This window comes from Pelobates fuscus, chromosome 1 (genome assembly GCF_036172605.1).
Source record: "Pelobates fuscus isolate aPelFus1 chromosome 1, aPelFus1.pri, whole genome shotgun sequence".
Taxonomy (NCBI): domain Eukaryota; kingdom Metazoa; phylum Chordata; class Amphibia; order Anura; family Pelobatidae; genus Pelobates; species Pelobates fuscus.
Genome location: NC_086317.1, coordinates 97,072,075 through 97,090,908, shown reverse-complemented (window position 1 = coordinate 97,090,908; position 18,834 = coordinate 97,072,075). Strand labels below are relative to the sequence as shown.

At 36.9% G+C, this 18,834-nt stretch overlaps 1 protein-coding gene across 3 annotated transcripts in view; it reads left to right on the top strand.

The window, feature by feature from the left end:
• MID1 (midline 1) overlaps positions 1–16,955 on the top strand; it is a 410,087-nt gene extending 393,132 nt beyond the window's left edge. For all 3 annotated transcript variants that reach the window (XM_063450101.1, XM_063450099.1, XM_063450100.1), the window contains exons 9-10: positions 10,429–10,636; positions 12,686–16,955. In XM_063450101.1, the coding sequence (XP_063306171.1) occupies positions 10,429–10,636; positions 12,686–13,034 (557 nt within the window). In that variant the 3' untranslated portion in view covers positions 13,035–16,955. The remainder of the gene's footprint in view (positions 1–10,428; positions 10,637–12,685) is intronic.
• Positions 16,956–18,834: the final 1,879 nt, after the last annotated feature.

Sequence of the window (18,834 nt, the reverse complement as noted above, 5' to 3'; positions counted from 1 at the left end):
CTCCCCTCTGCTTGGGAGATAAGTGGATCAGTAACTGTAATAATTCTAATCCAATTATCTCTAAGCACAGAAAAAACATAATTTTTTACAACACCCCAAAAGTACCCTAAAAATACATAAAACCCGACATGTTACATCCCCTGATAGCCCTGATCTGGGTGACCAACATATCCCAAATTTACCAGATCAGTTCAGGGGTTCAGGAATTTCCTGGAAGTCTTATTTTTGACCCACCGTGCACATGGTCCCAAGCCTAAAACAGTTACAGAGAATTAGTACTAATGGTCGGCCTCTCTGTCTGGAGTACAAAAGTACATACTTCATATGAACAGAGCCTGTTTAAAGTATTTTAGCCAGGTCTATTGCAGGGGCCATAGTCACAGGGTAGGAGGCTGGCCAACAGGCACCTCCAAGAACCAGTGATGAGGCTACTTTCATCACATAAATACACAAATATGTCCCGTCGAGGCCACTGTGCTCTGCCGACCCACGCCTATCCTCTGTCCATACTCCCACATCTGATGCTCGCCTCCAAGACTTCTCCAGGGCTGCACCTTTTCTTTGGAACGCCCTTCCCTTCTCCGTTAGACTTTCACCCAGTCTCCACTCCTTAAAAAAATATTTGAAAACACACTTATTCAGGACAGCATATCATCTAAACTGGTAGTTGGTTTTCTTCCCCTCCCCCCTCCCATGACTCCTCTCCTGCAAAAATAACCTACTAAGTTCTCAGTGATTACTTTTCTAACAACCTTTCAACCCACTACCTCTAGTATGTTAGCTCATTAAACAGGGCCCTCAACCCCTCTGTTCCTGTGTCCATTTGTCTGGTTACAATTACGTGTCTGTTAGTCCACCCAATGTACATCGCTACGAAATTTGCTGGCGCTATATAAATAATAAAATAATAATAATAATGATTTGTGAGTTATCATGTAAGTGTAGAAAATAGTAAGATATAGAATAAATGAAAGATTGGGAGTCTCTTCCGCATTGTCTTATAACGTTGTGTCCATCCTACGTATGTATTAACCCCTTAACGACGAGTGACGGACGAGGTCCGTCACTCAGGGGAATGCGTTAATGACGAGTGACGGACCTCGTCCGTCACCCGTTAAAATTAACCCCAGATCGCCGCAATCGCGGCGATCGTGGGGTTAATGGTGCTCCGGTCTGCCTCTGCATTAGAGGCAGACCGGGAGCACCGGATCGGGCTGTCAGAGTACATGTGCCCGCTCTGACAGCATGTCTGAGCGGGCACATGTGCTCTCTATACTCACCTCCGCCTCCCTGCACTTCCTGGTTCTGTGTGAAGTGCAGGGGGACGGATCTTCAGTGATCCTGCCCCCTGGTGTTAAAAAAATAAAGTAAAATTAAAATCCCACCCCCCTTTACCCCCCCTTTACCCATTTTAATAAAAAATTAACCCCTTCCCTGCCAATTGATCACTCACTACAGTGATCAATTGGCAGGGATTACATTTTACTAAGATCTGATTTTTTTTTAACCCCTGAGGGTTAATTCTTTTTTTTTTTTAACCCTCAGGGGTTCAATTTATTTTATTAATTAATTAAAATATTTTAAAATTATAAATTTAGCTAGCTGGGGAGGGTGGAAGTTAGTGGGGAATTGGGGGATTTAGTATTACGCTAACTAGGGGTTAACGTTAAAAAAAGTTTAAAAATAAGCTTTAATAAGTTAAAAAATTAAGTTAAAAAAAAGTTTTAATAACATTTAAGTAAAAATTTTTAAAAAATAAACCCTTTACCCAGTCCAAATAAAAATTAACCCCTTCCCTGCCAGTCGATCACTGCCTACAGTGATCAAAATACAGATCACAGTATTATACTGTTCTAATTTTTTTTTTTTAACCCCTGACGATTAACTTTTATTTATTTTTTAACCCTCAGGGGTTAAATGTATTTAATTAACTAATTTAAATATTGTATAATTAAATATTTTGCTAGCTGGGGTGGGTGGGAGTTATGGGAAAATGGGGAATTTACTGTTAGTGCTGCTTACTGCTAGTTAGGGGTTAACGTAAAAAAAAAAGCTTAGAAAAATGTTAAATCTGTAAAAAAAAAGTTTTACGAAAAATGAATAATCAAAACAAAAGTTTAAAAAATAGTTTTAAAAAGTAAAAAAAGGTTTAAAAAGTAAAAAAAGACATTTAATAACGCTCATTACCACTACACCTGGTACAAGCTAGCGGAAAAATGATCCCACGCTAAGGTTCAAAATATGCCTTTTGAAATACCCTGGGATGTCTTCTTTAAGAAATGGTATGGCTTTATGGGGTATTTGGTTTATATAGCCTGGTAAAATACTCTAAAATGGGACATGGGCACAGCGTAAAAATTCAAAATTTGAAAAAAAATGGAATGGCTGTGTCCCAAATGTGCCCCTCCGATGTCCACATATACCTGGCAAAGGTACATACGGGGGTATTTTTGTACTCAGCAGACATAGCTGAGCAACATATGAAGTATTATACAGTGGTAGTACACATAAGGTTTGCAAAATATACTGTGCAAACTCACTTTGTGTGCCAAAAAGGCAGAAAAAACGCTTATTACCACTACACCTGGTACAAGCTAGCGGAAAAATGATCCCACGCTAAGGTTCAAAATATGCCTTTTGAAATACCCTGTGATGTCTTCTTTAAGAAATGGTATGGCTTTATGGGGTATTTGGATTATATAGCCTGGTAAAATACTCTAAAATGGGACATGGGCACAGCGTAAAAATTCAAAATTTGAAAAAAAATGGAATGGCTGTGTCCCAAATGTGCCCCTCCGATGTCCACATATACCTGGCAAAGGTACATACGGGGGTATTTTTGTACTCAGCAGACATAGCTTAGCAAAATATGAAGTATTATACAGTGGTAGTACACATATGGTTTGCAAAATATACTGTGCAAACTCACTTTGTGTGTCAAAAAGGCAGAAAAAAACGCTTATAACCGCTACACCTTGTACACGCTAGCGGAAAAATGATCCCACGCTAAGGTTCAAAATATGCCTTTTGAAATACCCTGGGGTGTCTACTTTAAGAAATGGTAGGCCTTTGGGGGGTAGTTTGAATTTAAAACCTGCAAAGATGCTTGGAAATTGCACATAGGCCCGGCGTCAAAATTCAAAGTTCGGTCAAAACTGATATGGCTTGGTCTCCTATATGGCACTGTAGCTTCACAAAATAGTGCCATAGACATACAATGGGGGTGTCCTTTTACTCAGAAGACTTAGCTGAGCATAATTTGGGGGGTTTGAACTTAGTGGCACACATGAAATATACAAAATGCCCAGCAAAAATGCAATCCGTATGTAAAAAATGCACAAAATTATTTTTTACCACATACTTTGGCATGTAATGGTAAAAAAATGGGGGCATGTTAAGGCACAATATGCACCTTATGAGATACCCTGGAGTGTCTTCTTTTACAAATGGTAGGCCTTTGTGGGGTGTTTTGAACAGTCAAACTGTTATAATACCCCAAATGGAAGCATAGGCTCATTAAATCCGTCTCTCAAAATTCTACTGTGAATACTGAAAAGGACAGGTCTCCTGTATGGCACTGTAGCTTCACGAAATAGTGCCATAGACATACAATGGGGGTGTCCTTTTACTCGGAAGACTTAGCTGAGCATAATTTGGGGGGTTTGAACTTAGTGGCACACATGAAATATACAAAATGCCCAGCAAAAATGCAATCCGTATGTAAAATATGCACAAAATTATTTTTTACCACATACTTTGGCATGTAATGGTAAAAAAATGGGGGCATGTTAAGGCACAATATGCACCTTATGAGATACCCTGGAGTGTCTACTTTTACAAATGGTAGGCCTTTGTGGTTTTTTTTTGAACAGTCAAACTACTATAATACCCCAAATGGAAGCATAGGCTCATTAAATCCGTCTCTCAAAATTCTACTGTGAATACTGAAAATGACAGGTCTCCTATATGGCACTGTAGCTTCACAAAATAGGGCCAAAGACATACAATGGGGGTACCGTTGTACTCAGCAGAAGTAAATGAACACATAATAAAACTTTGTACAGGAATAGCACACACCAACTTTACAAAATACACATGAGAAGTTCTTTGTTATAAGTTTGTGTGCGAAAACCACCAAAAAACACAATTTTACTCCAATATTTAGCAGAGGTTGGCGGTAAAATGGCTACGTAGAAAGTGTCAAAACAACCTTAGGTAAATAGCCTGTGGTGTCTACTTTATATAAATATATACTTTTGTGTGGCAATTTTGTTTTCTTTTATGGCTATTAGGCTTACAAGACAAACATACCAAATTCTAAAATCGCTCCACATAAAAAGTTTATTTTACTCCTTGTGCTTTGTGACCTGTAACTACCAAAAAAAACTTAAAATCCCAGACACATTATATATTCTGTAATTCAGAACAACTAAATGAATTTATTTTTAATTACTTTCCTTAACCTGCACTAATTATGTACACATTATTATTGCAAAAACTGTAAAAAAAACACACAAAAATTATTTTTTTTGCATATTTCTGTATTTTTTTATAATAAATAAGCATTTATATATATATGTGTTACATCAAATTAAAGCCCTTTCTGTCCTTTAAAAAACGGTATATAATATGTGTCGGTGCAATAAATTAGTAAAATGCAAATTGCAGTTGAACGCAAATAGCAAAAAATGCAAAAAATGCCGTTGTCATTAAGTGAAAGACAAGCTTCTGAAGCTCTGTCCTTAAGGGGTTAATGTAGGAGCCATCATCTAGTTTAGAAATATGCTAACCAAGGGTTCCATGTTTTGTGGAAATATGCTAACGAAGGGTCCCATGTTTTGTGGAAGGCAAGTGAAGTTTGATGGACAATAGCAGTAATGTGTTCATTTACACTCCCTCTCTCATAGTAATTAAACCCTTATCCATACTGAGGCAAACATACATTGACCCACGAAGGTTGTTTTAGAAAACTCTTAATTTTTTGCTTGATAATACCTTCCAAAGGGTTTGAAAAAGGAAAGGCATGCGGATCAGGTGTTATTTCTATGTGAAAATTATTCAGAAACTTGATGTCTGACTTCATGCTACCTTATCTGTATTGGGGTCAGTTATCATGCATCCATGATGTAATTAAGTACAATCTATGGATGGATTTTTGGGTCAGGCTGTGGGCGTAACCAATGTCTTTGTGCTTCGATTTTAATATGCAAGCCATGTACGGGGGATAACAAAAAATAAGTATGAAAGCATCAAATAGAAATATCACGTTTTTATTTTTTTCTGATGTGTCAAAGGTTCTATTTGGAAGATTTAAAAGTACAAAATATAAAATCCAGTTTGGGTACGGCACAGCGTATCATACAGATAAGTGAATATTCATAACGAGTTTACAAATGCTGGGTTAGAATAAATATTCCTTTAAACGCACCTCAACAGTCTCCATGTGCCATGCTTTTTTTTATACTGCCAATGGTGTAACCTTATAGTTTTATCTAGTATATATTTCATTTGGTTTGTCTATTAACCTGAACTTTCTTCATGTCTGTAAGCATATCCCCAGGTAATAATGACTTACATTGTTTTTATAAGTTTATGCAGCTGTGAAAGTCTAAAGAAACTATAATAAAGTTGTAACTAAACTCTCGTAGGAAGTCAGCATTATTAGCTTCACTTGCAAATACTCTTCAAAATCCGGGTTTCATTTCCATGCAGAAACACTAACGTGAGGGTAGCCGAGTGGGAAACCAGATAATATCTGCTGTGACCTGACCCGTGGTTTTTGCTACGATCAGGGGTAAGTGGACTGTTGTAATATATTCCAAGCAGAAAACTGTTCTAAGCTTGGTTTAACAAGTACAGCACTCATAAAAAAATACTCCCACAAGTAACATTCCATTAAGATTAAAACCATTTCTAAGTCCACAACAGCTGTGCACTGGAATAAAACCTGCCCATCATACAATATCATTTTTCTACATGGTTGCAAAAAATTTAAGGGAAAAACAATATTCTCAAAATTCGCTTTCTCAAGGTATTTAATGGTTTTTGTAAGTGTTTATAATGGTGCATTCACGGAGAAATAATCATCTAATTTATTTTTGGATTCCCTCCAATTGTTTGGTACTATTATTAAAGGGACACTATAGTCACCAGAAGCACTAAAGCCTAATGTGACTATAGTGTCCCTTTAATAGTTCTGGTGTCTATAGCTTGTCCTTGTAGTTCTGGTGTCTATAGCCTGTCCCTGCAAGCTTTTCAATGCAAACGCTACCTTTTCAGTGAAAATGCAGTGTTTACATTGCTGTCTTGTAACACCTGTAGTGGCAGTCACTCAGACAGCCACTAGAGGTGCTTCTTAGTATAGTGCAGCACAGTGTACAGCACCTAGGTACAGCGTCTCCACCATCTCTGAATGGAGATGCTGAACACTCCCCCATAGAGATGCATTTATTCAGTGCATCTTTATTAGGAGATGCTGATTGGCGCAGAACAGCATTTTGCCCCCCATGCGTAATACCCATGCGATGCTTTCCTATGGGAAAGCATTGTATTAGCTGAGATCATCAAGATTGATTATCTCAGCAATGGGGGCGGGGTCAGCCACGTCAAGACCAGTGCAGAAATGGAGAAAAGGTAAGTTTAAAAACCTTTTAACTCCACTCTGAGGGGGCCAGTGTACTCCAACACTATAGTATTAGGATGGAATATATGAGAAACCAAATTCTAGTGTGAATTGGAATGGTTAAGGCGGAGTGTAGATCTCCCAAGGACCCTCATTCAGTGTTAAACAATTTGAAGTGCTGAATGGAGGGATGGCACCAGGGGAATCCAGGCACTACAACCACTGCATTAATGATATAAATAACATTAAATATATTGCTTTATGTATTTATGAAAATGTTTAGTCACTGAACAACTAATTGTACGGAGTTGAAAATCTACCGGTAATTGCAAAATTTAGACCAGTTTCTGTCTGTTTGAGTATTTATCTATAAATTATATTGTTTCCCTCACTTACTTTTACTATGCATTAAAATAATGATATATACACATAAGGCTGGTTTTACACTATCTCTCTCCATAAAAAAAGATATTTTCATAGCATTCACTATTAAGGATGTGTTTATCTGTGTGAATATATTGAAGTGTTTCCAATATCTCTGGGCAAGGTTACAATTATTCTTTCCATTGTTTACGTGATGGCATGTTGCATGCCAATTACTCCCTTGCGCCATGTATTGTTGATACTGATTTTTGTCCAGGAACATTAGGCTCATGTTAAAAAAAATAAAAAAAATATCAGAAAATATTGAATGCTGCTAAGAAATATTTATATAATAACCGGGATTTAAAATAACCTAATAAATGGCTGCAAATCAGGATTGGAATAGATAGAAAAATAATAAGCAGGGGCAAGAAGGCTGCTAACATGGGTATCGGAGGGGCTGAAAATGTAACTGGAGAGATTGGAAATATAGCTTAAAGGTGGTGGTGGTGGGATATTGGTGCTACTTGTAGCAACCTCGACAGATCAATAAAGTCTACTAAAGCAGGGATGCTGTGTGCAAGTAAATGTAAAATCTTTTTTCCATATAAAAAACCGCAGATGCTTTCTGTTGATATGTAACCTGTGGCATTTAAATTGGTTATTAAGTGTTTTAATAAGCCTAATGTGCAGCTTTTAAACTCACAATATTTCACTGAATTGGAAAACCACCTTCTTGTCTGATTTTACCCCAGGGCACATTCTGCAGCTCTCACGGTCTAACGGGCAGAATGTTACCTTTGATTAAACTGTTGTCATATAGCACAATCACTTGCAATTCTATCCAGAACATCTCTACAAATGTATCCTAAAAGCACTCAATTTGCTTTCACTTAACATGCTCCTTTACTATCCCATGGTGATGTCCAAGTCTAATCCTGGATTGAACTTTAAAGTATTAAATAAAAAAATAAAAAAGGAATGTTATTTTACTATTAGCAAGCCCTCAGAGATTTCTTTTGATCTGCACAAGCTTATGGAAGTGTCTCCTTAAAGACCCTTTAATTTCCTATAACAGTTAGAGATATAGAATGTCTAGACCTATATTTCTGCCTTTTATTTGAAGCTAGCTGTGCGTTATTCACATCTGTGATGCAATTGTAGGGTACTGTTGGATATTTTACGGATTTGGTTTAGTAATAAACCGTGTGGCTACACACAATATATCCTTATTAAGTTTGCAATATTTACAGTTGGAGCCAGTTAGAATATTATTTTGTCAGTTCACCCGCATCCCTAGAAAGTCATTTCAGTCCTTCTGTCTCTGTTTAATTAGCTCCTCTCTCAATTCTTTTGTTTCATCTTTTACCCTCTTTTCTTTAAATGTAGGTTTGTGGATTTCAGACTAGCTCTTCTATGGATTTTTGTTGAGAAATGTAGAATCTTTTTATACTGAACCTGTACCATTCAAAAATGTGGAAATATGAAACAGGGTTGTGAGGGGTTGTGGTTGCTGAAAGTGTGAGCCATTGATGTGTATCTATTGCATGTCTATTGGTACTGAAGTCCTTGTGTGCTGTGCCAATCTGCAGTTTTGCTAGGCAGCCAGACACTCAACTACATGATGCAAAAGCACTTAGACGCCAATAGTGCTTGTTTTATTTTATTATGTATATTTGCTGTTTTTTTTTTCAAGAATCACCCATAGAGATTCCAATTAATTGCTTTCCTGTCATATCTAGTAAATATTTCTGTCATATTGGACTATATGTGTACAGTTATAGGGCCCATGGCAGTATCATAAGTAGCAAAATCCCTCGAGTTTTATCTGTCGTTTTAGCTTAATTAAAAATACCTCAAAATCTAAGCACTTAGAGTTTTAGATTTTGGGATCTGTCTATTAAATTCCTGTTTGTTTGTCTCTAAAAGTCATTACGTACAGAGCTAGTCAATAGCATCTGAGTTTTGGAAAAAGTCAGTTTTAACCAGAACCTTCACATGTTTTTTTACCTCAATCAAACAGTTTAGCTTTCTTCTCAATGGTAGTTAGTCTTTGGTCCCCTAGAGCTAAAAACCCCAGAGATCCAACCTGGGATTGCAAGACAGGGGGACACATTCAGGACTTGCCATGGTGAATGCACCTTTCTATGATGTATGGTATTCTGCATCACGGAACAAACTGATTGGATACAATTCTAAACAGAGGTGTTTTCCTCGTTTGTTTCTTTCTCTACCTTAGTTGAGGAAGCCTGTGAGACCTGTAAAGTAATTTTAACTAGTCACCATCAGAATCGCAGAGAGTCTGCACACGGTTTGGTATTAAATAGATCAGCTAACCAAGAGGCTCTACTTCCCGAGCAATTTCCTGTTATTGTACCCAATGCTATTCAAAAGCGCTGCTTGCCAACACAAACTTCTACTCTGCTGCCTTCTACACCATCATACGTTTACATAGCTTTAATCCATTTCCGTCATAATTATTCATCCTGGTAGTTTCTTACATAGATGTTTCTTCCCTGTTGTAGCTTGAGGTTTCAGTCACTTCATGATAAATGACTTATCAAGGTCATTGTAAAAGTGACTTAGGAAACCTACTAAACAGGGATCTGTGGTGAGTTACTCTTGCACTCTTAGGCAGCAGCCGTTCTTTGTCTCAATTAAGACGAGCTACGAAGAGAGAAAAAAAAATATTGTCTCCAGCTCCTGTACTGGCATAACAGTAAAGTGATTCATTGTTCCTTATTCTAGAATCCCTCAGATTTTATTTTGCTATAATACACATCTAACTAAGTGTATTTAAAGGAACTCTATAGTGTTAGGAATATAAAACTGTATTCCTAACATTATAGTGATCCTCTGCCCTCCGCACCTCTCCCCACCTCCCCAGCAGATAAAGGGTTCAAAAACCATTTTTTAAAAATACCTGATTTCATTGTCGAGGTACCTTGTGCTGGATTGCTTTCCGCCTCCTCCGATGCCAATGATGAGGGGAATCTAAAATGTTGATCAAATAACTGGAGTCCATGTATTTGGGAAATAGGAATTAATGCTTTCCTATTGGGATTTTAAAGACACTGGGCATTCTCATGCAGTGTGTTAAGACATCCAGAGTCGTTTCACAGAGATAAACTCAGTAAAAGGCCAGGAAGTGCCTCTACTGACTGTCTAGAGGCAGTCTTAGTCCTGCAATATAATTATTGAGTTTACATCAGTGATTCTCAATCTCTTATTTATATTAATAGAGGCTGTGTTATAATTTGCCACAAGTTCAGCTTTAATTGAGCGATTAAATGTATCCATGGTTTTTGAATTGCAAAAGCAGATTAATAAAAAAAAATGTACTGTTGCGCACATCAAAATGTTACGCTTACCAACAGATTATAATTTTTTTTTTTTAAAGCTATATTTAAATAAAATGTTTCTAATTTTGTTCATTTTTCCAGGTCAGCCTTTTAAACTGGATCCCAAATCCGCACACAGGAAATTGAAGGTGTCACATGACAATCTAACAGTAGAAAGGGACGAAACCTCTTCCAAAAAGAGCCATACACCAGAACGGTTTACAAGTCAAGGGAGTTATGGTGTCGCTGGCAACGTCTTCTTGGACAGCGGCCGCCATTATTGGGAAGTGGTTATAAGTGGAAGCACCTGGTAAGTTTAAATACCTGTTTAGTATTATGTTTGTTGTAGTGTATACAGAAATGTATGGATAACAATAACACTAACCATTGTCATGTTTCCATACATGGCAGTAATCGCTCATAGGGTAATAAAAGAAGAGATAATAGGCGCTCACCACAAACTAATACAAAGTAATAGCGGGCTGCAGTAACTAATACAAGGATTCCCAGCCTTGTGAATAATGAAACATAAAAGAGAAGGGAAGAAACCCTATTCGCTCATAGGGTAATAACTACATATGTAAGTTGCTGGTATTTGTTAATTACCAGAATCCTTAATGGAACAATCTAATATCAGCATTGTACAGCCATAGATTAGCATACATTTTTATATCACTTTTGATATAAAAACAAAAAGTGCACTGAAAGCCTACATAACTACAACTTTTGTCGATGCATTCAAAAAAGTGTTGTTTACATTACCTTTTTTTAAAAATCATTTTTAAACATTCCTCTATGTACTAGCACCGTACCATATTTTTCATTGATTTCTAGTGAGATAGCTCAATGTTCATTGCTCTAGTACCTGTTCAAACCTCTGGGTCACAGGTTTCATTTCTAGATGAGTCAACTGCACCCTTCATCGTCCCAAGGTCAGTAAAATTAGTATGACTAAGAGGATTAGAGACAGCTAATAAAAACTAGTGAAAGCTTAATGTATCTTCCATGGATTCCTTTTGATATTATTCATGTGTTCTTGAAAATCAGTGCTATTCAGATTTTCTAAGAAATGGGCACCAAATGACACAATTAGTGAGTCATTCCTTTAAGTGCAGCTTGTTTAGTGAGTGTCTGATCAACCTGCATTATCACATTGATATGTCACCCCTCTTAAGCCAGTAATTGACATCACACAGCGATTTCAGATCTGTGCTTAATCAAGAGCTACACAGTGTGAACGAAGACATCCTTCACATTTAGTCAATTAGTTACATCAAATCTAAATGCAGTATATGTTCTTCTCCGGTACACATCCATAATTATCATTAAGATTGGCTGCACATCAGGAATTCCTGGTCTATTACTTTATCAAAGTGTGACACTAAGAAACATATTAAGAAATCACTATAAAGTAACTTGTGTGAATACAGCTTCATCTATTCAATCATTTTTTTCTTTTTTTTTATATGTAAAATAAACCAGAGCTTCCTCCAAAGCACAACCCTGAAAATACTTTTGTATTCTTACTTTTTCCCCTAAATTCATTTTAGAAATTGTCCTTAAGAATTTTGATGTTTTTATTGAAATAGATTCCACTAAGCTGAATAATCAGCTTAGAACATGGTTGGGTAGCCGTCTTGTAATTAAATGGCCCGGAAGGTTAATATTGTGTTTATTGGAATATTAGCAATTTAAAGTCCTGACATATGGGGCAATTAATTGTTTTTCAAAGACTCCCTGCCTTCCTCACCTACATGTCAACTGCATGATGAAATCTGGAAAAAGAAAAATATGGAGATATAATGATGTCAAAGTGTTTCCCCTTAGCACTGCCATGCCTTTCTTTAACTCTTGGATGATGAAGTTGTCAGGACATGCTTGTCCTTTTCCTTGTCCTTGGTCTTTTTGCAGATGTGTCAGGAATTGCTATTGGATCTCGAGAGAAGGAATCTTTTCTTGGTAGCCATTCTAAGTGGCGTTGCATTATAGAGACAATATAGGTATCCAGAGCACTGCATCTCATTGATATGGTCTGGGTGCAGTGCTTCTGTACCCTTAGTCCTGCAATGTAAAACATAGCAGTTTCAGAGAAACAATGTTTATATCGACAGTGCCACTTTGAGTTTAGCTGCTACACAACTTGTGAAGCAAATTAAAACCAAAACAACCAAACAAATGATGGACTTAGCACAATATGGTTTGTAAAATGTTCATGTAAGTAAGGTGTTTTATGTAAATTATGAGTTGTTAAGCACCTAGACAGTTAAATAAACCAGGTTTAAATCCTTCCTACCTTTGTGTGCCACTGTATTGTAATTGAGTATTTAGTAATTGTTTTGTTTTTACTTTTTCCTCTTAGGTATGCTGTTGGTATTGCTTACAAATCTGCTCCTAAGCATGAATGGATAGGAAAAAATTCTGCGTCGTGGGTGTTTTGCCGCTGTAACAACAATTGGGCGGTGAGGCACAACAGCAAAGAAATTCCAATAGAGCCCTCTCCGCACCTTCGCCGAATTGGGATTTTGCTAGACTACGATAATGGGTCGCTATCCTTCTATGATGCGTTGAACTCCATTCACCTTTACACTTTTGACATTGCGTTTGCACAACCCGTGTGCCCCACTCTCACAGTGTGGAATAAATGTTTAACGATTTTAACGGGGCTTCCTATTCCCGATCACTTGGACTGCATAGAGCAGATGGCATAAACACCACCACGTTGGATCCCTTCCCAACAAAAAAAAATAAAATAATCAAAGCAAGTCAGAGAACTCATTATTGTTATATATTTTTTTTTCTTTAAAAAAAAAAAAAAGGATTTTTTAACTTGCAGGAAAAAAAAGTCAACAAAAGTTTATGTTGTCTGACATTTATTTCCAGATCAATGAAATACTTTACAGGACGGTTTATGCATTATTTATGGATTGCTTTTAATTACAATTTGTTTGGTTTTGCACATTGATTGATCATTGCTATAGCTATAAATGTCTCAGTGTGATTTTTACTTTATTAAAAGGGATTAAATGTCATGTCGCACGATCTGCCAGGGTAGAAAATAGTCAGTCATAATCGTTCTCCACGGCTCTTTCATGCTCTGGGCTGTTGGGCTCATTAAATGTGGAGTCTCACTTAACAAGGTTAGCAAACATTGAAATGTTCTGTGAATGCAGTTTTGTTTTTCATGGAGACAGCTTGTGTGGAGTTTCTTCTACACGTGTTTCCTAATTAGGAATAAAAAACTATGTTTGCCAGTATATATATGTCATAGTCATATAATGGTTAATGGATTTTTTAATCAGTTTCATAATCGGAGGACATGCTGTGTAGGAGTGCAACAGACTGATTAGGGAGCAGAGTTATTGAAGCTATTGTAAACACTATAGAATGCCGAGATTCCACATTTTAAATAAAAATACAAAATACGTGACAAGTCGAGAAATACTGAGAGGCCCCAAGTATTGGAATGCCAAAATATTAGTCCTACCCATGACTTGCCTAATGCTACTTATACCTTATAATGTTTGCTTATCTATGTCAACATCTTCACTTGTACCTGTTTGTTGCTTTTAGAGCATTTGTGTTATTAGTTTCTGATTGCAAGGTATCACACTGGCTGTTTTTAATCTGTCATTCAATAATTCTAAACTACGTTGTTGTCAGAAAAGTATATTGGCAGTTTTATCAGGGACACTTGTCGAGAAGTCGTATGGATTCACACGGATTACAACCTCAAAGTATGTATTTGATATGCATCTGGATAAATCAGCAGTGTATTCACCCTAAAGGCAGAGCGCTATGGAATTTGGAATTTAATATAGATGTTCGGCTATCTTTACACTACTCCTAGCTATAAGTCATATGGAAATGTAAATATGGGGAGTGATAAAAGTGGCGCTTTTACAACACATTAGTATCTGCTTACGTTTTAAAAAAGATTCATGTCAGATGTACACCAGATGTTTCCAAATAAAAAAGTGACTTGTTATTTGGGGTTGGTTATTTTCATGAAATTTCTATAAAAATAGGTGCTGAAATGCACCATTTGTTAGATCACTTTATTTAACTATAATTGTTTGCCATCCTGAATCTGGACTTATCGTCTCAGTATGAAAAATAGAAAATTGTAAAATGTAAACACGTGCCCCATTTTAATGTCATTAATTATAAATCCAATTTAGACATTGCTACAGGTCCAAAGATAACAAATATCAAGTCTTAGTGTTGGATCGTAATACTTAACAGGCCCAATTCATACATAATCCATCAGAATAGAATTCAGGAAGTTAAATAGTTAAAACTCCTCAGACTAACCGTTTTTTTCCTCTTTTAATTTCTTAAATCTGTGAAAATATTAGCCCATTATCTAGTGAGAGTGCACATATTGAGAACATATTTTCTGTACTCTAACAGTAAATTCTTTGGTAATGTACCGTGGTACCAATCTATTTTTCATAAGCTTGAAATGTTTTCATATATTAGAAAAATAAGCAGGGTGGGTAGCAAAGCGAACACGAACAATGGCGTAACTGCGTTACGAAGTTCCTTGCATTGATTCAGAGAAGCATTGTCAAACGTTGACCTGCTCTGATGTTTTATGAAAATGCAGTAGGTATCAGTCAACCTTTCCAGTACAGGAACAATGAATCTTGAGTGCAATAGCGTGATTACATTCGATAATGCACACATAACAAGTGTATTCAACAGAACGCTCATTAATAATGCAAGCAATGTAGTGGTGTTTCAGCAACACATTCAATGAAAGGGTCAGTGATGTTACGTTGATACAAATTTATCATGACAACCTCAAGAGTGGTATCTCTGCGGTTTTAGATAGTGAACAAATGTTCTGTTGCTTATAGGATAAATACAGGAGGATGTAAGTTGTATTGCTGTGTAGGTGTAGCCAAATTAACCATGAAGCTGGTGTTTAGCAGATAGGCACGGTTCTTTGCATAATATACTTGGCCATGCAATGCTGGATACATCATCCCAATAAGAGTTAAGGGGGTACCCAAACTGGTAGCCTGCTTAAGGCCATGTGAGATCTTAATGCTTCTCCGTATGTTGTGTATAGTTATCACTGGTCATTGTCTGAATGACTGTTATTTTTACTACAGATTGGGTCTTGTGGGTCATTTTTGCTGAAATAAAAATTTTAGTGGTATCAGTATGTATGGCTTGGGTAGAGGTTTAAAGATATAGAAAATCCAACTGTTTGGTCGGTAATCATCATTTTGGTTAAGAAAACATAATTTTCCTTTGAAAATCCATCTGACCAATTTCGGTAAATTAAAATACGTACCGGGTACAATGTAGAAAGTCAACACAATATCCAGTAAAACTGTGATCTTTTTATATCATATGGTATGAAAAATAGTTATCACCAATTAACCCTTCCACCTGAATAAATAAATTAATTGTATTTGTATTATATTATATAATCATTTGACACATGAGACATTTTTAACAAGAGTACAAGACTCCACTTCATGTGATGTTATTACAAAAATAAATACATTAAAAAATCTGTACATAAGATGTAGTGTCTCCCTTGCAATTCTTTGGGACACCCCATACAAAGAAAATCAGAACTCGTAGATAAGAGTTCCAGTCAATTCCTGCATTGACAGCCGGAAGCTCCTCCATGATACTTCCATTAGGTCTCCTGAGTTAAGCCAGTTCATAGTACCAGCTGGCCGCACTTAGCCAATGAGCTGTGCCCTACACTGCCAGCTTAGCTTGATGCACTCCAGAGCTTCTGACTCTCATTCTGGTGTTCACTGGTGTCCTGGCGGGGCTCCAGAGACTCCTGGTATCTTAACCACAGTGCACTGTAGTGGTTATGGAGCTTGGGCCTAACTAAATAGGGTAAAAAAGACATTAGAAAACAAATGATTTGGTCACCATTGTGGGCAGTTCGCATCAACTGGTTGACTTGGAGTTTAGGAAAATAGGGTCAAATGAGCAAATATTAATTATTAATGATGGGGTTTATTCACTAGATTACAAATTGTAGCGAATTGTAATCTAAAATGCAAAATTTAGACTAAAATAACCACTGTGCCTACAACATATTTGGATAATTTTTTCAAAACCACTATTTTAGTCTAAATATTTCAATTCAGTTTTCAGTTCATCACACTTGGGCATTTAGTGAGCAAACCCTAATGTGTGTGCAGTTGTACATACATTTTGGAAGTACCCACACTGTCTATGCCTTCAGCATTGGCGATACATCTTGGATACTTAATAACAAGACAGATGTTTAGTAAATATTAACAAAAAGAAAAAAAGTAAATTACAAAATATATACCCATTGTAAGGAACAAATTATTACGGTTTGGAATGTAGAACTTCGTACATTGTCTTGATGCACTTTAAATATTCAGCCAACAGCAAGACACTAAGAAATAGTTTGAGAGAGATGGGTGAAAGAAAGACCAATGTACTCCTTGTTATCAGATATGTACTGCTGAAAATGATTAGCATTAAACTCTGTCACCTAGTTTCTCACTGTTAAAAGGTTACTGCCAGCACTATAACCACTTCATCTTGCTGACTATACAAGGACTCTGTCTGTGCAGCATCTTGTCCTCAATTTCTGCCACATCTAATATTAAAGGACCACTATAGTGTCAGGAAAACATACTCGTTTTCCTGGCACTATAGTGCCCTGAGGGTGCCCCCACCCTCAGGGTCCCCCTCCCGCCGGGCTGGATGGAGAGAAAGGGTGTTAAACACTTACCTTTCTCCAGCGCCGGACTCTCCTCCTCCTTTCCCCTGTCATCGACTGAATGCGCATGCGCGGCAAAACCGGGCGCGCATTCAGCCAGTCTCATAGAAAAGCATTCTCAATGCTTTCCTATGGATGCTGGCGTCTTCTCACTGTGAAAATCACAGTGAGAAGTGTGGAAGCGCCTCTAGCGGCTGTCAGTGAGACCGCCACTAGAGGCTGGATTAACCCATAGGTAAACATAGCAGTTTCTCTGAAACTGCTATGTTTACAGCAGGCAGGGTTAATCCTAGATGGACCTGGCAGCCAGACTAGTTCATTAAGCCGAAGTGGTCTGGGTGCCTATAGTGGTCCTTTAACTTTTAGCCTGAGTGTAAGTCCACCTCTTGTCAATCAGCCAACCTGGAACAAAAGGGTCCAGGCCAGCTATGGCAATTGTATCCAGGTTGGAATGTAGTGTCAGTACTCTGCAATAACAGCTTAGTATGAGCGCTCTCTCCCAGAAGAGCCACATCGAGGACTGTGCATGCGCAGTGTTTGGCATTCTAAGAGCTTAATATAGCATTGCACAACTGTAAGCCGGCTGTTTGTGAACTGATCCTTTGAAATAAGTGGGACTACTCTCTCTCTTGAGGATAAACTACATCTACCATTAGCCTTTTCTGTGGAGAAATTTATGTTATGAGAGTTTCTTTTCCTGTAGGAGGGGTTTACCTAGAGTGTAAAGCAGTGTTTTTTTTTTACTTTGGTGGTATCTTTTTTTGTTCTATTTTTTATTTAATTTGCATTCCACTGTAAAGTGCTACGGAATTTGTTGGCGCTATATAAATAGTAACATAATAATAACACAATAATAATTCTTTAAATGCATTATCTTTATGATGCGTAAAAAATTATAAGTTTTACTCCTTTACGCCATAGCTTCTTTTAAGAGTGGCCAAAAAAAATCCTATTTCTTGGCAATTTCTCATTTAACTGCAATTTTTTTTCCTCTTTTTCAATGAAATAGTCTAATATAATTTTTGAGAACAGATTTATGCATTATTTACACGATTGTTCAGCCACTGAGTAACTCACACTTCCAAATAGTCACAGGGTGATTAGTAAAATAGGGAATTGCCATGAATTTAAAGTGAATTTTAAAATATAGGTCAAAATAGGCAAATAAATTAAAACGTTAAAAAGTCAGTTCTATTTTCAATTCAGCTATTTTGGCATCAATTTGTTTTAAAACAATATCTGAATGTGAATTGCCCTGTATATGTTAAAAAGCAGTAAAGCTCTATCAAGAACTGAACACGAGCTTACTTCATCTTACTTAGCACGGAGTAACAGCCACTCTGTAATATGTTTTCTTTAGCTATATTTCTATATAAAGTGGAGAGTCACTATTTAAACGTAATTGTTTCCAAAAAGTTTTGGGCTGGCATTTATATAATTTGAAGAAACGTGTGTATATTTAATCTGTTGTTATTAATTTACATACTCTATACATATACACAAAATATCTGTGTGTGGACATGTTACGACGTAGGACTTTAAACTGGCATTAGAACAGTGACAAAATGGCTGCCACTCAGCAAATCAAAGATTCTGATTGGTTGTTTGCATATTATGTTCTTTGCAGCCTAATACTATTTATGTGCCATTGAGACTTTGTGGAATGCATTTCTAAGATGGCCACTACTTCGGTGACAAACTTCTAGATCAGATATCTAGTGATAATTATAGTTAAGCCTATTAAAATTTGTTTAGATGGAAATATTACCATTAAT